General features: G+C 39.7%; 1 protein-coding gene across 3 annotated transcripts in view; it reads left to right on the top strand.

The window, feature by feature from the left end:
- LOC126479451 (transmembrane channel-like protein 7) overlaps window positions 1–26,346 on the top strand; it is a 203,975-nt gene that overhangs the window by 153,063 nt on the left and 24,566 nt on the right. The window contains exons 1-3 of one of the 3 annotated variants that reach the window (XM_050103788.1): window positions 3,342–3,514; window positions 7,191–7,338; window positions 10,714–10,885. In XM_050103788.1, coding sequence (XP_049959745.1) covers window positions 10,720–10,885 — 166 coding nt within the window. In that variant the 5' untranslated portion in view covers window positions 3,342–3,514; window positions 7,191–7,338; window positions 10,714–10,719. Of the gene's footprint in view, window positions 1–3,341; window positions 3,515–7,190; window positions 7,339–10,713; window positions 10,886–26,346 lie in introns of those variants that run through there. The other 2 variants (XM_050103786.1, XM_050103787.1) reach the window with 2 other exon arrangements.

Genomic DNA, 26,346 nt, shown 5'->3' on the forward strand with positions numbered 1-26,346 from the left:
CGAACCTTAAAGTTTTTAGTTCCTCTCCATGGATTTTAATATCTACTCCGAATTTTTCTTTTGTCTCCTTCACTGCTTGCTCAACATACAGATTGAATAACATCTGGGAGAGGCTACAACCCTGTCTCACTCCCTTCCCAACCACTGCTTCCCTTTCATGTCCCTCGACTCTTATAACTGCCATCTGGTTTCTGTACAAATTGTAAATAGTCTTTCGCTCCCTGTATTTTACCCATGCCACCTTCAGTATTTGAAAGAGAGTATTCCAGTCAACATTGTCAAAAGCTTTCTCTAAGTCTACAAATGCTAGAAACGTAGGTTTGCCTTTTCTTAATCTAGCTTCTAAGATAAGTCATAGGGTCAATATTGCCTCACGTGTTCCCATATTTCTACGGAATCCAAACTGATCTTCCCCAAGGTCTGCTTCTATCAGTTTTTCCATTTGTCTGTAAAGAATTCGCGTTATTACTCGTACGTTATGTATAACTTTTCCCACTGTTTCTCGATGTTTTGGCTTTTACTCTGTCCCATTTGCTAAAACTTCAAATTCTTGTTTTAGGCCTTTTAATGGGAGATTTTTCCTTATGGACGACTGATTTTTCACTTAATTTAGACTATTCATTGTGCTTGATGGATGATAATTGTCGCTTGAGTCAGAGGACAAATCTGAACTGCTATCGGAAGTGCTGCTCGGCAAAGGGGATGTTACTGGCATCCTTTTCAGAACTGATTTTGTCGCGCTTGCCCTTTCAACCACTTACACATTTGAAGCTTCTGGCAATTGTGTTACCTTGGATTTATGTTTTGATAATGATGCCTGTGGCTCCACCTTGCTCACTTGCTTGTCTGTTATTTCACAGTGTGGGCTTAATAGTTCTTGCTCTATACTGCTCAGCCGTGCTTGTAATTCACTTATTATGGAACAGTTTATTTCCCTTGTCCCTTTGTTATCCTCCGCTAGCCCTTGAAAAGCAAGTCGCATAATCTTTGCTCGGTCGCTCATTTTTACCCCTATAAAATGGAAATGAAATTGACCTTCATGTATTAAAAAGCCATTTTGTTCACATCAACAATGACGCGAAGAACAGTTATGACAAAAGAGTTATTTAAAAGTTGAGGAAACAATAACGCTATGAACAGATACGATGCATAAATTATTCAAATATTGGGAAAACAAGACACAATTTACACTTACGTCTTTATTTCACCAACGATTTTAGTAGAAACGATTCTCAGTCCGCAGTATTCACAACTCCTGTCGTTATTTCACTGGATGCGTTACTACACTCACCAAACTGAAACACGCAACTGACAATTACGACAATGTTCTTCCCAACCCATGTCGTAACAATCTATATTTCCACAAAGACGCAACTACCCTCTAGCGGCACCATGTATAACTACAGTTCTGACGATCTTTCACTGGATGCGTTACCTTTTCCGAGACGACTGGTGCAATAATCTCGATTTGGTGAATTTTGCAGTTGTGTCATTGTTCTTCCGGAACAGCGTATTAACCACATAATTTTGTTTCATTCATTTCGGTGGCTCAGAAGTTGCGTTGTGTACTGAAGATCACATGTTCGAAACCATCTCAGTTATTTATTTTTTCCATTTGTTACTACTTTCTGTATATGATTGGTCGTAAAGACAATTATAACAACATTACTGTGCCATTGAAATCATACTACACCGTACTGACCGTTTTCTGAACGTGCTGGACCATTGTTGGGCAAAATTCTGTGTGCAGTGACCCTAAGATGTGTCTATTACATTGTTTCCTTTCGTTTACTTTACAAATATTTGAGCATTCAGATGTGTGCACAGAGGACGACGATGACGAGACCTAATGAGCTCCCCACACGTTCTGTGAAAGGGTGAACCCGCCCGTGGAGTTAAATGATTGGTTTTATTATTCAAGCAAAAATCTATTTTTCATAAACCAAATTTATTCAGCCAGAAATATAAAAACTGAAATTAAATTCATAATATTTTTATCATTTAAAATTAAGTTTGGTTTGGAGAAAAGTATTGTAGAGCAGTTGGAACTAAGGCTCAGAGACTATCTAATGAAATCGGACAAAAGAATCCAACCACTGACTGCAATGTGCATGTTGCTGTTAATCTCAAGATTTTATGCCACACGAACCTATCAAATAGTAGTTGGTGATGTGTTTAAAGTAGACACAGCAACAGCTTGCAGAGGTGTCCATAAGGAATCAGCCTTATGAGAGAATTGAAGTGACTTTATCTTTTTATCAAACAATTATATCTTTACACTATTTTAGCACAATTTCCAGCAGCAGATCATTCTCGTATTGCGAGAAATTTGGCGATCGATCCTTTTTCTGTTTACATGCTCAATGATAAATACTGCGTGTCTACGACGATAAAGATCTGCGGTTGAAGCGCAATAATCGTGCCGACAGCTGATTTTAGCCGTGTTGCGAAGCATGTTACGTGCTACCTCAGATCAAATTTGAACCTCTGATCCACACACACACACACACACACACACACACACACACACATATATATATATATATATATATATATATATATATATATATATATATATATATATATATATGTGTGTGTGTGTGTGTGTGTGTGTGTGTGTGTGTGTGTGTGTGTGTGAGCTCTGAACCTGCTTCGGGGATCCAAGTTTACAGTAGAGCTACATTGTGGTAGAGCTGAGTTCTGAACATTGCTCACTTTCAGATATGATGTCAAATTTGATCTCCAGTCAGTGAGATTTATGCAATTTGCCCTGAATTTCTGTTATTTCTGCGAGGAAAAAGAAGATTTCCGACTTCGATTGAAGACATGCATTCAAGCACAGACCCATCTCCAACCTATATGATTGGAATCATTTGTTGGAACTGTGTGTCTTCCATCAGATCCGAAAATTTTAAAATTGATTTTACCGTTAAAAATAAACCTCTTTCATAAGTCGCTGGCGTGATTTCGGTTTTCAGTTGTAAATGCCTCTAATTTTTTCTATTTTTCTTCCGTAATTTAGGTCTTCCTCATAGCTACACATCCAGAATGGCATTTGGTTTACATACGTTTCTTTGTATCTGTACAGGCTGGAATCTAGCCTACTTGGACTCTAAAATAAATAAATTGTTTGTTTCGACTTTTATTATAAATAAGCACAAAAGATACGTTATGACTCTGTACATTGTTGTATTAATTACGCACAATTTCACATATATAAGCCTAGTATAATCTCACACTGTATAATATAAACACTTACAGAGCAATCTATGACTATTCTTAATTCTACCACTCGAAAATATGTAGGCATGCTTTTTCTATTATCTTCCGTGTATCTTCTTTGGACTCGGTAAACGCCCATTAGTTTTGACAGCTATGGAATCTGTGTGTTGTTTGGGGTGCATGTATTTTTTGTTTGATGGAAGGATGTCATCTCACCACATGAGTCTGTTTGGACCGATCGCTTTAACCATTAGCTCCTTTTTATGCAGTCATTCCAGTGACAAATTTTGAGGTAAAGAATCGTTATCTGTAGTTGTAGTTTCGGAATAAAAAATACCGTGCGTGGAATTAGATATTCGTAGGCTGTAGTTTATTTAAATCCATAGCATTTGCTGTTAATTTTTATGTGACTGTTTCTTAAAATAACGTTACAGTGAAGCCCGAAGAATATATTGTATAATTGTTTCCGCTAGGTAACTGTTAAGTAAATTAAATTTATGAACACAATTCGTCAAATGTATTTCATCTACATAGAGTGTAAAAGCTATATATTTTCATTAACCACTATATTATTAATACCTTTGATCAATGAAGGTACAGTATGAATATAAAATACCAAGGACGGATGACAGCATATATGTGTGACATTGTTTACGTAAGTCACTCCCTGTAGTAACAAGATTTAAAAAAAAAATGCCACTGCATATTAGTGTTAAAAAACTTATTTTACTCTGGCAGTTATGAAATTTAACAACCTGCTGCATATACTTTGAATTGTATCATTTAGATTTGACAATTTGTAAATGAACATATTTTTATATAAGTTTCATACAGAACATATGTTACTTTGCAGATTCTTGGTATTTGAGGACTTGATTATTATGCTCTGTTAATAAAGGCTAGGTAGTGCGTGACAGTGTTTAGGTTTTTCTCCCCAAAAATATGTGCCAAGGCAAATTACTGTATTGTATATATGAATATAGTTTATGTAGGCTGAGCTATAGTTGTGTATTGTCCTCCTTCCCACACAAAAATATGTTGATTACGGTTACAGACTGGTCTGCAGCTCAGCCCGACGTCTGTGTTAGGTTGGAAAGTAATAGTTTGGGTTGAGGTGACGAAACCAACAAATGTGAAAGCAGGAAATCTGGTTGTGATAACATATTGAGTGGTAATGAAGCCTGATTTGTCTGCATCATACTCAAAAATTCAAGGGTGTTGCATATGCAGCTTTACTGTAGCCTTGTTGTGACAAATCATACAGTCTGATTTTTTTGCGTTGTATTTACTTAGGTTCCATAATTGGGACTGAAGTTCAAATTTTGTTGATATGAATGAGTTGTTATTGCAGCAATGTAGGATAATTTCAGAAGCTGTAGCTGTAATGATTAAGTGGCCGTTGGAGCACCTGATAGTTGAGGCAGTCTGATTAAGTGCAGAGGTACACAATATTACTATAATAAATAGTTATTGCAGTATTGTGTGGCATGCTGATTAGTAAAAAAGTAATAGTCTTTTCCTCTGCCTTCTTCTGTCAGGTGGCACAGTAGTTGGCATACTGGACATGCATTTGGGAGGCTGGAAGCTCAAATCCGTCTACAGCCATCCAGACTTTGATTTACCTTTGTTTTCCTAAGTCCTTTGAAAATGAGAGCTGATTTCCTTTCCCCCAACCCATACTTGTGCTTTTTCTCTTATGGCATCTGGCACTGAGTACCTGTAAGCTCCAAATACACACTCTCTTATGGCATCAGCATCTAAGAGACATAAGCTCTTCCTTTGTGTTGTGATCTTCTGGTTAATTTGACTGAAGTCCACTTATAAGCTATGGAATATTCCTTTCGTACCTGGTTACCAGTGAGCTTTAAATGTAAACAGTTTCACACATGTATCTGACGATTATTCAGTTGATTCTCTTCCCTTGCCTTGTGGAAGCCTTCATTTGAAAAACTTGTGAACCAGTGATTCAAGTTAATTCTACAAGTAAATGCCCTGAGTTAGCACAGCAATAAAATACTTGACTCGTACTGGAGAGCAATATATTACAGTCCCATTCTAATGTAAGCCTTTGCAGCCTTGTAAAAGCAACTTTACATTGGGTAGTCCCCACTCAGATAGTGTGTGATAGTGTCTATCTCCCCACTACTGCCGCCGCCACCACCACCACCACCACCACCACCACTACCACTACTGCCACCAACCAACCAACCCAACCTATCTACCTTCCTACCTTGCAGGAACTATCACTCTTCTTTTTAACCAGGAAAAATTGTATGATGCCACTTGGAGATACATCATCCTTCACCAGCTTCATGGATCTGGAAGCATGGATGTCCACCATTTTTTATTCAGTCCTTTTTCAGGGAGAGATGCTTTCACTATCATGTTGGTGAAAATTATTTATGTGAATGGATTCCAGCAAGGGAATGCAGTCAGTTGTTTATCTGTTTTCCCTGTTAGGGCTTTCTGAGAACATCTTCCGGAACAGTTTACAAATTATGGCGTGGCGTCCTTGAGGCACTGGAGCAGATACAAAAGCATGACAGTGCAAAGTTTCTTGTCTGTTCTGACTTGCTCAGTGTGTTACAAGCAGTACACCAAATGTAGCCAGAAGAGAAGATGATTCAGATCATGCATGACACCTTACAGCAGATGCAACACCAGGGTAAGGAAGTGGTCTTTCGCTAGATACCAAGACACGTCGAACGCAGGAAGTGAAACAGTCAACAAAGCAGACAAAAAAGCATGTAAGGATGGTGATGTACTTCAGTGTGCTGTCATCTCACTATCTGGCAGAAGAATCATGGTAAATGGAATGGCTGGAAGTTTGTAAACAACAAACTACAGTCAATCAAATCAATCATACTGACATGGTGGACTTCATATGAGTCACACCGATGGAAAGAAGTGCTGCTCACCAGACTGTGAATAGGACACTGTCCAATAACACCCTATTTCCTCCCCCAGTGGGAAGTCCACCACTCAGCGTCCAGTGGGAAGTCCACCACTCCGCGAGTTTGTAGTTTACCAATTTCGGTCTCAGATTTTTCAGCTGTGTGTTTTATATATTGACATAAGGGCAACACCCCAGTTTGGCTGGAGATCTGCCCACCATCCTAGCCACTGTCAACATGGGTTTTGAAATTGTGTGAAACTTCAGACCTTGTTTCTGGTGTTCAGAAAAGGGGGCAGCATGCTCTGAATCTGTAGCTCATTCGGGCAGTTTATCATTTTTATTAATCAATTTTAAGTGTCATAATTAAGGGTAACAGGAAGGCAGTTTTTACAATTGTTAAGAGGATTTCAACACACACACACACACACACACACACACGCACATGCTCGAGATTGGCATGCTGACACCTTGAAACAGTGGTGATGACCACCCTTCTGAGTGCCCCCCATTCATCATCACCTAATATTTGACTCCTTAATGCCTTCATGTCTTCAAAACCATCACCTTTGTCTTCTGTTCCATTGAATGACAGTTCCTCCACTCTCACCCTCATCCTGAATATCTATATGCACCTTTGTCCTCTTTGATAAGAGCATTGCCAGAATGTGGATGACTCATTGTATTGAAATTCTTCAGCCACCATTGCAGATTATTTTTATTCAAAATCTAAACAGATATTAATGAGTGCTGAAATATGCTGCACCTAGACCATGCTAATGGTTCCTACCAACTGTGGAGCTTGCTTTTATAAATCTCATGGAATCTGTACAAAGCACAACCTTGGGGAACTTATTGTACACCAAACCTCAGCTGTTACAAAGAGGGAAAAGGGAGTGGGGGCCAGTGTCATGTCAACGACTCCTCTGCCTGTTAAGATACTGATAGATTCTTAAAAAGTTTTAATTGAGATGACATAGGACTATTTAAATTATTATTTTATAACTTTTTAAAATATTAACTGCAACTGTAATGTAATGTACATGAATTATAGCTGCTGTGTGTTGTTTCCCAGGTCATGTTGTCAAGGAGCACTCTCTGAATGAATTCACCGTCAACCATCTTTAGTCCCATACACTCCGTGGACACTGAAGTAGATTAAGGTCCATTTACACTATGAAATTAATTGCTTGTCAAGAGTCTTTGAGTATACTTCAAGCCAGGTAATACATGAATCCAGTAAAAAAAGATGTCCGGCCTTTCTAGAACTCACTTCTCCACTCAAAAATGTTAGGGGAGGATTTCATTGTTCTGTGTAATAATACAGGTGACAGTACACAAAAATGATATAGTGGATGTCTTGAGTCATACTGAGGGACTCTGAGCTTTACACAAACAGTAGTGATCTCTCTGTAGAGGCACTAGGTCATGCAAAATGAAAGTTAGTAACTGGATGTAAGGGATAAAAAGCTTCAGTCAAATGAAGTCAACAGCCTACCAGTGGTGCACCTCCTTCCATCCAGTTAGCTAAAATGAAGTGCTATTAATCCTCCTCTGTAAAAGACTCTGTCCTTAGTATCTGGATTCCTTCACTGATGATATTGCCCTCTAGCACACAGTAGTTTTGGTGTGCATATATTAATCACCTCATCAGCTACTAGCACATGTAGCACAATTATTGGTGTAGGGCCCAGCAAATAGAAAACCCTAATTTTGGTTGCTTTGTTGCTCATGTTGAAATGACTATTTCCTGGTATCCATTCACAGGATTGACTGCTTTATTCAAGCACTGTTTCAATAGCTGTGTTTCTAATAATTTTTTATTTGTGATGTCCCTTATTTACACGTGTGTGTGTGAGAGAGAGAAATTTTTTGAGTTTTTTGACTTTCTGCGCCTGAAATAAAACTGTATTCCAGCTGTGTTGGTGCAGATCTGTCAAACTGCAGTCTTGGGTATGCAGGAATTGAAATCTTTGACAGGTATGGAACTGTCGGGAATAAACATGAAGAGGTTTTTTTTTTGTAACAGTCTCTGTATATTATTTCATTAAGTGTAATAACTTCTTCGAAACACAACTTTACCGCATAGGGAACATCACATAAGACTATATACATCAGTTTGACAGTTTGTTACATGAATTAGAATTGACTATGCTTCTTCTGTTTATGTATGTGTCTCTCCCAGTATTATTACACTGCAGGTGTTTACTCTGGGCTTGCCCTGGAATTACGCTGCATTGAGAGTACACAAATGCCCATGCAGGTACTTCATCTTGTGGAGTTATTGTAATTGCCACTACACCTTGAAAATGGGTGACAGCCTTTCATACAATTTTTACATGAAAACACACACACATACAGTTTCATGCTCGCAGCTACTGAATCACTATATCACTTAAAGACGAAGAGTATCATTTGTCGGCTAGATAGACATAGGGCAACACAACACTCTTCCAGAGTTATATGTAACACCACAGATTTCACTGAAGTTCTGCAGTTGCAACCCTGGATGGACAAAGCCATCAGTCATGTTAACCAGGAGCTGTCTGGATTGGTATTGACTTTGCCAGTAGCTGTTGTTTTAATAGTGGGTTACACAAGACATGTCCTACAGTCAAACAGGGGAGGAAAGGTACATTAGTGGAATTGATAGCTGAAAATACAGGGTGTTACAAAAAGGTATGGCCAAACTTTCAGGAAACATTCCTCACACACAAAGAAAGAATATATGTTATGTGGACATGTGTCCGGAAATGCTTACTTTCCATGTTAGAGCACATTTTATTACTTCTCTTAAAATCACATTAATCATGGAATGGAAACACACAGGAACAGAACGTACCAGCGTGACTTCAAACACATTGTAACAGGAAATGTTCAAAATGTCTTCCGTTAGCGAGGATACATGCATCCACCCTCTGTCGCATGGAATCCCTGATGCGCTGATGCAGCCCTGGAGAATGGCGTATTGTATCACAGCCGTCCTCAATACGACCACGAAGAGTCTCTACATTTGGTACCGGGGTTGCGTAGACAAGAGCTTTCAAGTGCTCCCATAAATGAAAGTCAAGAGGGTTGAGGTCAGGAGAGCGTGGAGGCCACGGAATTGGTCCGCCTCTACCAATCCATCGGTTACCGAATCTTTTGTTGAGAAGCATACGAACACTTCGACTGAAATGTGCAGGAGCTCCATGAACCACATGTTGTGTCGTAAAGGCACGTGTTCTAGCAGCACAGGTAGAGTATCTCGTGTGAAATCATGATAATGTGCTCCATTGAGCGTAGGTGGAAGAACATACTGACGAAACTAAAATGAGCTCTAACACGGAAATTAAGCATTTCCGGACACATGTCCACATAACATCTTTTCTTTATTTGTGTGTGAGGAATGTTTCCTGAAAGTTTGACCGTACCTTTTTGTAACACCCTGTATAAGGAGGGAATGGGGTGGGGATTAGGGACACAGGTACCAATGGTAAAATTCCTGTGATTATGGAAGTAGAAGGTGGGTTGTTTTTATGCTAAATACCTCATTCATACAGGGTGTTTTGAATGAAGTTAAGCTAAACAAGGTTCCACGTGCAAAAGAAACTTATGTGGGTAAGCTGACAGTAATGCATCAGAATGTTGGAGGAACTTCTCTTTTGCTTACAGAGCTTAAAAGTCATAATGAGAGTTGATATGTTACATCTATTAGCATCATGTAAATACAGGAATTAATATGTTAAACGTAGAGGACTAAGATTTAGCACCCTGTTTCTGTAGGGAAAACCTGGAATAAAGCGGAGTTTTCATGTGTAGTTACAAGCTTTTTTAATCACTGTACCTCTGATTTCAAACTTCAGGGAAGCAGGAAACTGTACATATTTGTGTACAAACCAGCAATGAATTACTATTGAAGATAAGTAAAGCTGTCATCAACACAAAGATTGTTCTGAACATCACAGTGCTTTACTGGGCGTTATCCTATTGGAGGTGGTATGCTGTTGCCTTCCTCACACCTCCGAACTGATTTACTAGCCAGTTATAATGAAACCTACAGTTTAACATAGACTCCGAGCCATGGTGCAACTTAGCATTTTTCTACCAGAGCTAAAAATATGCCAAATGACAAAGAATCCTGAGTAGATGTGAGTTGCTTTGTGTGTACGGTAGCATTATCTCTTTTGAAACAATTGGCCATTTTAAAAATTTCTATGGTTCTGGCATCTCTCTCTCCCTCCCCTCCCCTCCCCTCCCCTCCCCTCCCCTCCCCTCCCCTCCCCTCCACCTCTGTATGTTTATATACCTGTCATTGTAAGTATGAGTGCTAAGCTTTTCATGTTGTTAGCAGGCTATTACAGTGCATTTCACACATTAAACTGAGTATGTGACTGGATGATGGGAAGTGTTACTAAGAATTTGTAAGTTGTTTGTAATGCTCATTGACAGTGCAAATATAGGTATGAACTACGTCACAGACTGCGCTTTCGTTGTTGTGGCACTTGTAAATTTCATTTAATGAGAGTGTATGTTTTCCTTATATCTTAATTTCATGTAAATTCCAATAATGACTAATAAAATATTCATTTCTTTAACTGTTTTAATTTTATTTTCAGGTAGAGATGTCAGGCGGTGAACGCAAAAAACGTGTGTCTCGTGGGCAGGGCTGGGAGGAAGCGGGCTCTGAATTTTATCAAGAAAGTTATCCAGCTGATGTGGACCTTGAAGCACTACAGCGTGATCCATCACACATTGCCACATTACTTCCAAGCAAACAGTCCCGTGCAGGTATTTTAATATTTTTAAAATGTATTAGGACTAAAGTTTACTAAGGGCTATTGGTGTGCTGCACTTGTGTTCAAAAGAACAGATGTTGGCTGTGTGTCATCATGTGAAATTGGATGCAGCCAATGGAAAGGATGATATGGAGCAACCAGTAACAAACTCTTAAACAGATGACATGTATATGAGAGAAAATTGCTTGCATTGTGTGGCTGTCTCTTCCTTCACAGGGTTACAACTCATTTGAACTTCAGGGTGGGGAGTGGAGGTGGGGAATGGGAAGAGTTTCTGTACATCAATATATATGTTATTATTATAATCTTCTGGTTGTTGATATTCCTTGACCTGAAGGTTCACACAGAAGATTCTTTGCCGCCTTCGATTACTTTGCATGTTATGATGCCAAGTACAGCGGTTACACTCTGGGGACAGCACAGAGCTTACGTGGAATACTTTTCATAAATAATAGCACACACAAAACGAGACTTGCTTTTTAATAAATCCTCTTACATAGTAATTAAATGGTTAAGTTTGCAAAAAGTTTTTTGGATAGCAAATGAAGAGACCTCCTTTTAATAAAACTTGTTCATTTATATTCAGAATTAGTATGAGATTTCTCTCTCACCAAATTCAGGATCAGGCGAATGCAATTTCTATGCGATTCCATTTTTGGAACTTAATGTGTATGCCTACTGTAGATTGTGCTATGAATTTTCAAGCACTTATCTCTTTGAAGCATTCACCACTGCCTAAGTTCTGCAGAGCCTCTCTGATACCATTCACCATGCACAAACAAATTAAGGCAGAACCAGACATATTTCAGAATCTAGGCGTTATCTCTCCAGTCTTGTCTAGCTAGTGAGTGACACCTGTGGTTATCGTACAAAAACCTAATGAGTCACTTTGGAGCTGTGGTGATTTTAAGTATACCATTGATGCCTACGCAAATTTTGATTTGTGCCCAATCCATAGGCAAGAGTATTTGTTAGCTAAATTGGCTGGAGGTCCGTATTTTTCAAAAGTTGATCTCACTGATGTATATTTCCAGTTACCTGTCGATGAGCCCACAAAACAGTTTCAAGTGATTAACACACCATTCAGCATGCACAGATATAAAATATTGCCATTTGATGTCACTGGTGCTGCTGCAAATTTTCAGAGGTGTATAGAACAGCTGATTCAAGGCATCCCTAATTGTGTCAATTATTTGGATGATTTGTTAGTTAACAGAGGACATGCAGGAGCTGCACTTGCACAGTTTATGACTGTTGTTTGAGTGACTGCAATCCAGTGACCTACGTTGTTGTCTCGCCAAGTGTAGTTTCTTCCAACATAGTCCGGTAATTGGGCCACATAGTAAGTAAAGATGAGCTTACACCCACACAAGACCATTAGACCACCATTATTAATTTGATGGTGCTTAAGAATCTTAAAAGAACTGCTATCTTTTCTGGGCAGAGTGCATTATTGCATCAAGTATATTCCAAATGCCACTCATCTCCCCCCCCCCCCCCCACCCCCACCCCCACACCCCACTTGACTACTTACATAAAAAGGGTGCTCGGTTTGTATGGTCAGAGGCTTATCAATGGGCATTTGTGCAGCTTAAAAAGTGTCTTAGGTTGGTCCCTTGTTTGTGGACATCACAACTGGGTGAACGGCTAATACTTATCACAGATGCATCAGATTGTGGTGTTGGTGTTGTCCTCTCACATAAATTTGTTGATGACGTGGGACAACTTATCACGTTTGCATCTAAGACATTGAACTCGGTACACTGAAATTATTCACAGATTGAAAAAGAGGCTGTGGCCACCATTTATGGTGTCTTGAAGTTCCATGTCCACCTCCGTGGTACCAAGTGTCATATGATTATGGACTACAAGGCCCTGCTGTCATTGTTTGGTCCCCATTCAAAACTTCCAGACAAAACTGTGCAACGGTTTCAGCAGTGGGTGTTGTTTCTTAGCAACTACATTTACGGCATCCATTACAGAACTGTCATGCAGCACTTTTATGCTGTTGCCCTGTCTCATTTGCCATGTGGACCTGATGTCGATTTTGAGAGACATGAAACATTGTGTTTTGCCTTGGACGCGAACCAGTGGCACATTCTAGACAAGTTTCCTATTACAGTGGGCAATATTGCAGCAGAGACAAGCTGTGACCTACTCCCTTATGGGGTGTTTCCACAGTGCGGCAGGTGTAGCTTGAACTCAGCTCCAGAGTGGTGCACATATTTTTCTCTCAGGCACAGCCTTTGTTACAGAAAAAGTCATTTTGTTAGCTACAGATGGTGCAGAATGTTGGGTCGTTGTCCCTCCTGCACTCCGCCCCTGCATATTGCAACTCCTCCTCACTGCACATTGGGGAATGTGCCAAAAGTGTACTATCCACAACTGCTACACCTGTGCGCATAACCAGTTTGCTCCAGTAGTGATTTAACTTACGGCCCAACCCTGATCACCAATGCCTAGGTTTACATGTAGATTTCACTGGCCCTTTCCATGGAGCAGTGTGGTTGTAGGTTGTTGACCTCCTTCCAAATTTCCCATATGTATTGTGGATGTCTATAACATTTTCTGGGCCTTATCTACTACCTTTGCTATAGAAGGGACCCACAGCTACAATAGTTTTCGACAACAGCCCACAGTTTAAGGCTGCGGTGTTTCGGGATTTTTGTAGACAGATTGGTATCGAGCACTTGACTTCCACCTCTATATCGAGTTCAGAACCCAAGTGGTTGGTCAGGACATTCAAATCGAGGGAGGGGGGGGAGGGAATCTTATTGACAGCAAACTCAAGTGGTGCACTTACTAGCTTTCTGGCCACATACCAGTCTACACCTGTCGATGAATGTAGCTTGGCCGAAATTTTGCACTGGTGCCTGTCTGCCTGCTTAGCTGAGTGGTAAAGTGTTTGCCTACCATGCAGAGGGCCCGTGTTCAATTCCCAGCTGGATTGGGGATTTTCTCTGCTTGTGGACTGCGTATTGCGTTGTCCTCATCATTCTTTCATCACCACCACTGATGCGCAAGTCGCCCAATGTGGCGTAACCTGAAATAAGACTTGCAACCCGACGGCCGAACTTCCCCGAACGGGACCTCCCAGCCATCAATACAACACGATCATTTCATTTTCATGTACCCTGTTTGACATCCGGCAATTGATGGTGCAGGTCCACAGCCACACACCTCGCCGTTTTATAGTGCCATGTGTGGGCCTGCACATTTAGCCAAAATCCTGGGTGGACCCAGGGCTTTGTGGTTGGCAATGGGGCAATGTTTGATGTGGCAGTCAGCCAGGAGCAGCTGGTCTGTCACTACAGTCAACTCCACCCACAACATGATGTGCCACCCCTGAACTCTCCTCAGGCACCGATGGGCAGCACCACTGGTTTCATACAAAAACTGTACCAGCCTCTGGACGTGCTCCTTTCCCTCCACTCTGCGTTCCACTGCAAGGCATTGAAGGGAAGTAGATACTGACAAGTGATGGGAGCCAGTGAGGGTGGATCCCTTCCCTCCCACTGTGCCGTGCATATCTACTGTCCCTACCACCTGTGCTGACTGTTCTGAATGATTGCGGGACTCTGTATGTTCACAGGACGAGGTGCTGATGGAGGATGACTCTGTCATCCTTGTCACGTGCGACAGTCGCTTCCCAACAGGCCAACCCCACCTCCCATTCTGGTGGTGGAGGGCATGCTACATGAGCCATTGGCAGGGATTCCAATTTTGCCCTCTCCTTTTGCTGGACACAGTCGGCACAAGCATTGGTTGGGGCATTTCTGGCCCTAAGCACTATTTAAGGGGGGAGGGGTTTTGCATTCAGCAGTAATTCGGTTTTTCCACCTAGCACAGATATGGACATGTCAGAGGTACTGGGCTGCGAGCGATGGCTGCAGGTCGCTGTTGTAAGGGGAGCCATTATGCTGGGATTTGTGCCACATCATGTTCCGTTCCTGGTGGCAACTGAATGCTACTGAAACTGTGGCCTGGGCTTCGCGCACAGCTCGTTCCTTACTATACTTTGTAGCTTTTCATATTGCGCCACTACACAGACAAGTTGATATAGTTTGTTTCCAGTCTCTAGTGGTTACTGGTATGGAACTGGTGTATTGCTATGCTGAATGTACTACATCCTGGAATTGTTAGTGCTCCAGACACTTAGTGAACTCAGTCTATTGTGGACTTATAAGAATGAGTGTTTGGTTCCGTGTGTTGCAGTGTACGCACGGAGCAAGTGAAAATAAACAATTTCTACCCATGCCAAGCAGGACGGAAAAAAACTTCACAGCTACAAATACTGGCACGCGAAATAAGCATCACTAAAAGTTGGTGTGTATGTGGAAAAGCTCTGGAGACTTCAGTAGACTTCAAGTAGGCTCTATGAAACGAAATGATGGTGTGGCATTGGTGGCTGGGAGGCCCCGTGTGGGGAAGTTTGGCCGTCGGGTGCATGTCTTATTTCAGGTGACACCACATTGGCCGACTTGCATGTCGGTGGTGATGAAATGATGAGGCCAACACAATGCCCTCTCCACGGGCAGAGAAAATCTCCAACCCAGGCCCGCAGCATGGTAGGCAAGCTTGTTACCACTCAGCTAAGCAGGCAGACGTATTCTGTAAAATGATAAGACATAAATTTAGAAATCGGATTTTACATTACAAATTCTCTCCAGCAGAAATTCTCTCCGGCAGTGGATGTGGACTCTGCCATAATTTGTAAGTTATGAACTGAAGATTAAAAGTGAAGAAATCACAGGAAAGTAAAAAATTAAGTAAATGACACCTGAATAAATTGTAAGAAAAAGGAGATTTTGAGTGTTTCAAAGTAAGTATTAGACAATGATTGAATGAAACAAGGAAAAGGAGTATAACAGAGAGAAACAGTGGAAAGAAACACAGTAGAAGACAAATTGGTAGTTTTGAGAGATGAAATAGTGAAGGCAGCAAAGGATCAAAAAGGACAAGACCCAGTATAAATCCTTGGACAGTACACAAGATATTGAATGTAATCGACGAAAGGAGAAAATATGAAAATGCAACAAATGAAGCAGGCATAAAGGAATGCAAATGCCTACAAAAATGAGACATTAGAAACTGCAAAATGGAGGAGGAGGAATGATTTGTGAAGGAATGCAAAGTTGTACAAGCATATATGACTATGGGAAAGACAGATTTTTAGGAAAATTAAAGTAACCTTTGATGAAGAGACAAACAGCTTTATGAATATCAAGATCTCTGGTGGTAAACTAATACTAAACAAAGAAGGGAATGCCAAAAGGTGGAAGGAATTTATAGAAGACCTATAAAAAGGGTACAAACTTGAAAACAATATCATAAAAAGAGAAGAAGAAATAGATGAAAATGAGTTGGAGGTGGAATACTATGAGAAGAATCTGATAGAACACTGTTGGCTGTAAGTCAGGCAATTCACTTGAAGTAGATGACATTCCCTCAGAATTATTGAAATCCTTGGGAGAAAATACCATGCCAAAATTATCCACATAATGTGCAAAATATAAATTAGGCAACATATCCTCTGGCTTTAAGAATACTGTAATAATTCGAATCCCAAAGTGGGCAGGTGCTACAAAACTGCTTAATAAGTCATTGTTGTAAATTACTGACACAAATTCTTGAATGAGGAATTGAAAGACAATAGAACCTGACCTTCAGGAAGATCATTTTGGTTCAGGAGAAATGAAGGGACAGATGAGGCATTACTGATCCAACAACTTATCTTAGAAGATGGAGTGAAGAAAGGCAAACCTACATTTACAACATACGGAAATTTAGAAAAAGACATTAGACATTGCTGGGTGGAGTAAACTCTTTTAAATTCCCAAGAAAGCAGGCATAAAATACAGTTAAGTGAAAAAGTTGTTTAGAACTGATACAGAAACCAGACTGCAGATACAAGTGTCAAAGGACACGAAAGCCAAGCAGTAGTTTAGAAAGAGGTGAGACAGTGTTGCAGCTTATCCTAATGTTACTCAGTCTGTACATTACAAGCAGGAAAGGAAATAAAGGAGAAATTTTGAGACAGACTAAGGAGCAGTTGAATGGAATGGATAAGGTCTTGAAAAGAGATTATAAGATGTACATTAAGAAAATAAAACAAAGTAATGGAATGTAGCCGAAATTAGATAAAACTGAGGGAATGAGATTAGGAATTGAGACAATAGTAGTAATAAATTAGTTCTGCCATTCAAGGCACCCATACAATAGTTTGTAGGGGGGAGAGGGGAGTATTTTCAATATTTTGGAACACAAATGGTAACTTTTTAAGTAACCATAAAAAAGTTCCAATTGTGACCCTGTTAAACACCTGCATAATACCAAATTTTAAACAATGTTCTCAAAAGAAAAACATCTGACCTCAGTATATTTTTGTTCCTTGCCGTGGGATCTAAGGGTATGCCCCCCCTGCTCCCATTATGGTCGCCATTGTTGATATTTGGCTATCATAATAACTATGGCTGAATTGGGGAGGACACCAGGTGTAGACTGCAGATACCAATAAAAGACTTTCTGTAAAATATAAATTTGTTAACATCAAAGATATATTTCTTAGTAAATACTTTTTGAAGCTATTGTCACATTGTAGCCACATGTGAGTACAAATCCAAAAGCAGGGTCATTGATGAAATACAGCACTAAAAAGTGAAAGCATGTTTATTATGAACACTAATGTACAGCCAGAAAAGAACTGAACTCTCAATGGAAGGTACAATTAACAGTTGATGATGGCTAGGTTTTAGTTGGTGACTCACATCAGACTAGCCAGTGATGCTAATTGTTACACCGTACCGCATGCATTAGAGCTCATGGCATTGCTCCCTCTCCTGTAAAAACAGTGATACGCTCGTGCAGAAGTTCTTAATGGAGACGACTACAGCATGTTGGATGTAGAAGTTGTTAGTGGTCCTCTATATGGCAAAACTGGTGAATCCTTGGATTCTGGTCCTGTCGTCATCTTTTTCACTGTTGTGAGCATCAGAGGTAGCCCATCCCATTAAAGCTCCATGATTATTGAGCAGATCTCTAGTTTGCTTCAGTGAGACGCTCCCATCAATGATCTGCACCTTAGGGCTGTAAAAGGGCTTCATATGGAGGACATGGGTGATATCTCTGCACTTTTGTCTTCTTAATGAAAGTTCATTATCCTCAACATAGTATGTGGCATCTGACAAGTTACATACAGTATGATATGGTCCAAAGTAGCACGTTTAGTAACTTGTCTGATAATCACACTCCTACACAGGCATAAGAAATTCATACGAAGTCTCCTCTCACTGGTCAGTGCTTAACCTTAACACACTCTTGGTCTTTCTCTTGAGCATTTATCAATTTTTTTATGTGTTAATTCTGCAAGTGTCTGTTGAATTAATGAAAAACTGTTCCAATTGCTGTGGAGAACTTTTTTTTAATCGGGTTTACTATCAGTCTTGGCCTTTGTATTAGGCCATTTTTGAGGGGTTCTGAAAGCTGCCGTAAATTTGATAGATGTATAACTGTTGCATATAATAGAAGATGAGAAAACAAGGTGTATGTATGTCCAATATAAGTACAGATAGACTATAAAATTTACTTTATGTTGTAGAGAAACAATGTCCAAATGATAAAAGTATAAGCTGGAGGGATTAAAAATGTTACATGCCCAGTGATATTGTGAGAAATTTGGGTGTGTCAAGATTATAAAGACTGTAATTTATTTTATTACAAGTATTCTTTGAGCTTAAGAGGATTTATGTCACAACATTTTCAAAAATTCTGAATTGCCTGTTTTACAAATAAGGCTAAAATAACTTTCTTGATTTAGCAAAAGCATAAAATAATCACAGTGGGTGGGGCATCCAAGTCAAGTGCAGAATTACATCTTCTAGAGTGCAAAGATTGAACCTTAGAGAACTGCAGAGATCATTAGTATAGCTTGGACACACAGTGTGCTGCTTAAACAGCATGTTTACAAACTTCTAGATACAGTAACAGATTTGTGGATTAACTTCAAAGAAATTCGTCAATAATGGGGTGGCAGATGTCCAAGAAACTGATGCTTTTATGAGTGCACGGCTCATTGAGCATTTTTTCTTTGTATTTTTGTAGGTCTGCCTAAAATTCTAATTGTTCATATATGTCCATAATGTATTCCTTCTTCATTGTATGAAGGATTACAAGGTTGTTTTCGATGTCATACACCATGTGACACGTTTTGAGAGATGACTGTGTTCTTCAAAGAATTTGTTTTCCAAATGACTGACAGAAATATTTCCCAGTGTACCTGCTGCTGAAGATCCCAAAGTATAACCTGTTTAAAAAACAAATGTACTCATGCATATAAATCTCTGTCTTTACTCTTATTCTCTGTAAAATATTCCAAATTTTCTTAGTTACCTTTAAATAGGATAAAGAAACAGTAGCAACAGAAAATTTCGTTAATGAACCTGACTCCTGAGCAGAAATTAAAATTCCTGTAAATATGAGCAAAAATGGTATCGAATGTGTAAATCTGAGACACTGATATTGGTAGATTCAGTTTGAACAAGAGACTGTCAACCGTGGATTACCTCCTCACAGAATGTCATATACACCATATGTATAACATTTTATGCCACTATGGAACATAAATTCTCCACAATTGTGAAAATTTTTCATGAAAATTTATATAGAATATTACAAGAAAACTCACAGAACTGATGGCAAGTATATAAAAAATCCTGAAAATGAAGGAGCCAAATAGGAATTCATGGTAAGAATAATTATTTCATTTTTAATTCAGGGAGATTTTAATTCCATTTCCACATTACAGTTTATTTGAGACAGAACGTTAGAGGAATCAAATTAATAAATTTTTTTAACAAAGCTCTTTAAATGGAAATCAATAACATTAGAGTGACATACCAGTGAAGAAACACGGCAAAATAATAAGTGAGCAGGTTGTTTCTTGTGAATGTTGTAAATCAGGAACAGAATAAGACAACCATATATTAATATACATTTAGTAAAATGATGCAAGAACTAATTATTTGAAAATGGTAAAATAAGAAAACTTTTTTGTACATTGAGTGACCCATCTAGTACCTGAAAGAAAATGTTAATGAAAGTGACATAACGTCTAGTAAGTAAGTTAGTTCATTAAGAAGAAATAACATTACATTCTCCACTTATCATAATTAGCAAAAAATGATAAACTTCAATATTAATCAGACATTCTTGGAAGAAGGTACACTAAATTATCTGCAATAAACAAAAATTGCTAAGTTAGCTACTGGTCATGCACCTTTGAAAATACTTGAATAATACCGAAATACTAAATCACTTAAGAAGTACATTTATGAACATAGTTGAAAAGTGAAAACTTAGGAATTATTAACAGAGTTCTGCATTATCTCAAGTACGAGATCGTGCTGAAAGGTAATGCCTCAGAAATTTTTATTCTGTTCTCAAGATTGGTTGAGGTATTACTGTCATGCATATTACTTGGTTAACTTTCCTGCTTTGCTGACACAAGTTACAACCCTCTGCCAGTTGAGGGATCCAGTTTGTAGCATGTAACATGGCAGTGTGTAATGCAATTGTACTGTTGTGAGAGATCTTACAAAACTGAAAGAGTTTGTACACAAATGGAGCACCCTCTACTTCAGCATGACAATGCCAGACCACACATGAGCGCTGCGATGTTTGCCACAGTCTGATTTCCCTGTTGTTGATCATCCTACATACAGTTCTGATTTGGCCCCACCCGATTTACATCTGTTTCCAAAACTTAATGAACACCTTCAAGGACCTCATTTTGATAGTGAAGTAATACAAGTAGAGGTGAGACTGTGGTTCTTTGAACAAGTCAGACATTCTATAGTGATGATATCTACAAACTGGTCTCTTGTTGAGAGAAATGTGTTCATTACCAGGGTGACTGTGTTGAAAAATAAGAAATACATTTGTAGACATGAAGAATGAAGATCTATTCCCACTTCCTTCCTACCTTCTAATCAAGTCTTTAAACTTCAGTTTCACAAGCAGCCTAAATAATCATACACATCATATCCAGAACTGGAACATAGTATAGGACCTGACAAAATTTTTACACTTAGACAGTTATTTGAAGGACCTAAGAATGAACCTCTACATAAGTAATAAAGAACATGTTACATAATCATTCAAATTTTACAATTCTAGATCATTTTAGGCAAGTAACAAATCTTAAAACTAGCAGGAATGTAGGGAAAACTTTTACGATAAATAAACTATATACAACTCCCAGAAGAACTTTGCTCTGCAAAGCAAAAAACAATGCAAAGTAGAACATAACAATGACAATTTCTTACAACCTATTGACAGGAAAGTAAGTGAACACTCACAGTTAATCTTGTAGTAATTTCAAAACTATGTTTCACAACTATGATATCCAACACCCATGTTTAAAAAGGTGTGCCTTGTTAATTTAAATTACAATAGTAAAACTCTTTTCTAGTTTTGATGACCCTCCAGTCCCTGTTGTACTCAATTTTACATTACATGCAGGGTGATTCTTATTCATGTGTAGGAACCAGTGAAGCACTGTAAATGACGTGATTTAATGGGGTCGCAAATGTCAGGAAATACCCCAAAATGGATGAGAAATGTTGAACATGTGATGTCACAAGATGACGACCTCATCGCATGAACAGTGGATGGGCTTGGGCATAAAGGGATGGTTGAGCGATATAATACATGCATTTGAGCAAACAGTTCAAATTTCAAACACCTTTTGTAAATGTTGCTAAATGGCTTTGCCGCATTGGTAACTCTGGTTCCTGTCAGATCACCAAAGTTAAGAGCTGTCAGACTTGGCTAGCACTTGGATGAGTCACTGCCGAGTGTTGTTGACAAGCAGGGTGCAGTCAGCCCTTGTGAGGTCAGTTGAGTAGATGCTCGATTGAGAAGTAGCAGCTCTACTTGATTGAGTAGTAGTGGCTCCAGTCACAAAAATTGTCAATGGCTGGGAGTGCAGTGTGCTAACCACATGCCCCTCAATATCTTAATCCAGTGATACCTATTGGCTGAGGATCACTTTTTCTTTTTCTTTTCTTTTTTTTTAATGTTATCTGTTGTAAATGTAAAAGCTGCAAAATTATTGTCCTTGTTGTAACCAAATGAAAGCTGTTCTTACTTTGTATTTCTTTCCTTTTTTTATTTATTTATTTTTATATACACTCCTGGAAATTGAAATAAGAACACCGTGAATTCATTGTCCCAGGAAGGGGAAACTTTATTGACACATTCCTGGCGTCAGATACATCACATGATCACACTGACAGAACCACAGGCACATAGACACAGGCAACAGAGCATGCACAATGTCGGCACTAGTACAGTGTATATCCACCTTTCGCAGCAATGCAGGCTGCTATTCTCCCATGGAGACGATCGTAGAGATGCTGGATGTAGTCCTGTGGAACGGCTTGCCATGCCATTTCCACCTGGCGCCTCAGTTGGACCAGCGTTCGTGCTGGACGTGCAGACCGCGTGAGACGACGCTTCATCCAGTCCCAAACATGCTCAATGGGGGACAGATCCGGAGATCTTGCTGGCCAGGGTAGTTGACTTACACCTGCTAGAGCACGTTGGGTGGCACGGGATACATGCGGACGTGCATTGTCCTGTTGGAACAGCAAGTTCCCTTGCCAGTCTAGGAATGGTAGAACGATGGGTTCGATGACGGTTTGGATGTACCGTGCACTATTCAGTGTCCCCTCGACGATCACCAGTGGTGTACGGCCAGTGTAGGAGATCGCTCCCCACACCATGATGCCGGGTGTTGGCCCTGTGTGCCTCGGTCGTATGCAGTCCTGATTGTGGCGCTCACCTGCACGGTGCCAAACACGCATACGACCATCATTGGCACCAAGGCAGAAGCGACTCTCATCGCTGAAGACGACACGTCTCCATTCGTCCCTCCATTCACGCCTGTCGCGACACCACTGGAGGCGGGCTGCACGATGTTGGGGCGTGAGCGGAAGACGGCCTAACGGTGTGCAGGACCGTAGCCCAGCTTCATGGAGACGGTTGCGAATGGCCCTCGCCGATACCCCAGGAGCAACAGTGTCCCTAATTTGCTGGGAAGTGGTGGTGCGGTCCCCTACGGCACTGCGTAGGATCCTACGGTCTTGGCGTGCATCCGTGCGTCGCTGCAGTCTGGTCCCAGGTCGACGGGCACGTGCACCTTCCGCCGACCACTGGCGACAACATCGATGTACTGTGGAGACCTCACGCCCCACGTGTTGAGCAATTCGGCGGTACGTCCACCCGGCCTCCCACATGCCCACTATACGCCCTCGCTCAAAGTCCGTCAACTGCACATACGGTTCACGTCCACACTGTCGCGACATGCTACCAGTGTTTAAGACTGCGATGGAGCTCCGTATGCCACGGCAAACTGGCTGACACTGACGGCGGCGGTGCACAAATGCTGCGCAGCTAGTGCCATTCGACGGCCAACACCGCGGTTCCTGGTGTGTCCGCTGTGCCGTGCGTGTGATCATTGCTTGTACAGCCCTCTCGCAGTGTCCGGAGCAAGTATGGTGGGTCTGACACACCGGTGTCAATGTGTTCTTTTTTCCATTTCCAGGAGTGTGTGTGTGTGTGTGTGTGTGTGTGTGTGTGTGTGTGTGTGTGTGTGTGTGTTACATACTGGTAACAACACAATTCAGAAGCATATACTCATTTACTTGTGACACAATACAGTAGGTTTTTGTTGTACTGTACTTTGTAATAAACCAGCAGAGACCATGACATCGGTAAATAAAATAATAAATCTTACCCCAATGTAAGCGGACAATTGTTTAACACAATGACAAAAATAATGCCTGCCAGAAGCAAGACTCAAACCCAAAGCCTCACATGCTAAATTTGTGCACTTGGGCCCAGAGCCACACCGAGGTGAATACTTGACTTGGGTTGGGATGATTAGGTGTGACAGACCAGTAGAGTCAGCTAATGCTTGTATGGTGAGGTCCACCATGTGGTGGCATTTGTCATTCACTTTTGGGGCATTTCCTGACATTCAACCCTATGTGTCTTAAATTATTTGTCTCAGCATCATCAGTGTCACTTTGGTTTTTTTTAAACGTTAATAAGAATCAACCTGTATATGTCAAACATATGTTTGAAAAATAGCAATCGGGTGGTACTTACCTGTAGACAGCTACAGTGTTAATTTATTCTACATTTCACACAGCTGGCTATCTTAGCTTTTTTATCCCAGTAACATATCGTCACTGCTTGCCTGAAATTCCACATGCTTCAGAACCATCAGACTCGCAGCTAACACATCACCAAGTCATCTTAGCATTTGCACATTGCATTAAATGATAGCACAAAATTAGTTTACACTCTGCTCAAAACATAAAGAAGTTTACACACTGAATATGAAACACTATGATTCTGAACATACGAAATCCGTAAACTATCATCGGCCTACTTGCACCATTCTTCTCACCATCATCACAACCCATTACTTCAAATCCACTTCAGAATTCTCACATAAGTACAGTACAACATGTAGGTTTGCAACATTTCTTTACAGGTGAGATCTGACAAGCAAGTTGTTCCTGAAGTGAAAATTTATTCCTAACTGCCACAGGGATTAAGAAAAAAAAAGTTAACACAATTAGCAAAAACATATCTCTAAGATCTCCACTTTGAACAGAATTTCTCATTGTTTTCTGAGATGTTTCCACAGTTGTCATACCTACAGCTGGCTACGCCCACAATGTTGCACTAAAATACCAATAAGGCTGACATCCTATCTTTTAACTAATAATTCAGTAGACAACCAGTTTTCATGAAAAATGTAAAATAATTTCCAAAACAGTGCCAAAATTCCTGTATTTTATTTATATATATGTATTCAACCAGTTTCAAAACTACAAAATATTCACTCTTTAAGTAAATTACTCAGAACAAATACAGATTCCTTTGTTTACAAAAATGCAATATTTCAGCAAAACTAGTCACATTTCTTTAAAACAGCACAAATATACCAGCATACCTGATATTTCATCTACATCACATCATTTTTTTAAATAAAGCAGACATGTCATCTGTACATAACACCTGTGTATAAAAAATCTTTTTTCAAATGAAGATAATAAGAAACAAATTCCTTTTTCCAAAAATACCAGAAAATTTCTCATCAAGCAAATACAAAAGTAAATGAATTTTTTCTTGTACTGTGGAATTACACTTTAATTCTAACAAAAACGATTCTTAACTGATGGGTAGACGAGAGGTTCACAGTGGAAGAAAAGATGAGTAGAACAAGACGTGCAGCATGCAAGTATGAAAATCGCCAAAGTAATACTACATTGGCTCTAGGTCATGGTTTTGCCATACCCAAATCACAAATTGAGTTGTGATCCTCTGGGGACAGAAATGTTAGTGTTCCTGCTCCTCATCGCTGTTTTCTACAACACTGACTTCAACAACTGTCACCTTCCTTCCTGTAAGTTTATTGCAGCTCTCTGGTATGCAATTTTTAGCAAAGTTACACCACTGATGCAGAGAATAATTTCCCCTCAGCAAAGTTCCATGTAACATTCCAGATAAGTGTCACTTACAGTCTTCATGCCAAAGTCAACAACCTTCTCAATCTTCTGACAAAACAGGAATTCTCTAAAAGAATTAAGTCATACATTAATATGTTGTTACAGTATCTTGTCAAAATCTTGAAACTATCCTCACTTTCATCACAAATACTTTTAGTAAGTACTGTAACTCTGCAAGCTCCTCACTCTTGGTTTCTTGGTTCAGTGCATGTTCTTTGAGACTATTTTCTTAAATCTTCGTAATACTTTGCCATTTTGAGCTAGTAGCAGGTCCACATTTGTTAAAATGTCAGAATTAGTATTGTTTACCTCTGTCTTACAGTCTGAAATTTTATCTTTGTAGCAAGGTCATCATTGATTTCCTAAACTGAACCTTCTCCTTCAACAACAAGGCTACTTTGTCGTTACTGTTACTGTACCGACATTTTCATTATTGAATCCAGTTTCATTGCACGCTTTCAGATCCAAGATTTTCTCTCTGTAGATTTCAAATTGACTTCTAATTTTGTTGAGTCTTTCATTATTCTTCTGCATTAAACAAGTGTAATTATCCAACTATTTGCTTATTGTTTTCTTTAAGTTTTGAATCAAATGTTTGCCAGTACTTTGCACTAACGTTACCTCTAGTTGCTCTGATTGTTCACTTTCTTATCATTGTTTTCTTTCAATTGTAACTTGAACTGTTCACTAATTTGAGTAGAGATCACTTTCAACAACAATTCTGCATTTCTCACTTCTTGATTTGCTCTCTTAATTTGCTGTTGTGGCAAACACTGTTTTTTTGTTACAGGTATTTAAGTTTGAAGTGTGGGTAAGAGTCTATAGTTTGTGTATTTACTGTTGTTCAAAACTCTGCCCCCTCTACCCAGGT

Source organism: Schistocerca serialis, chromosome 1 (assembly GCF_023864345.2).
Source record: "Schistocerca serialis cubense isolate TAMUIC-IGC-003099 chromosome 1, iqSchSeri2.2, whole genome shotgun sequence".
NCBI lineage: Eukaryota > Metazoa > Arthropoda > Insecta > Orthoptera > Acrididae > Schistocerca > Schistocerca serialis.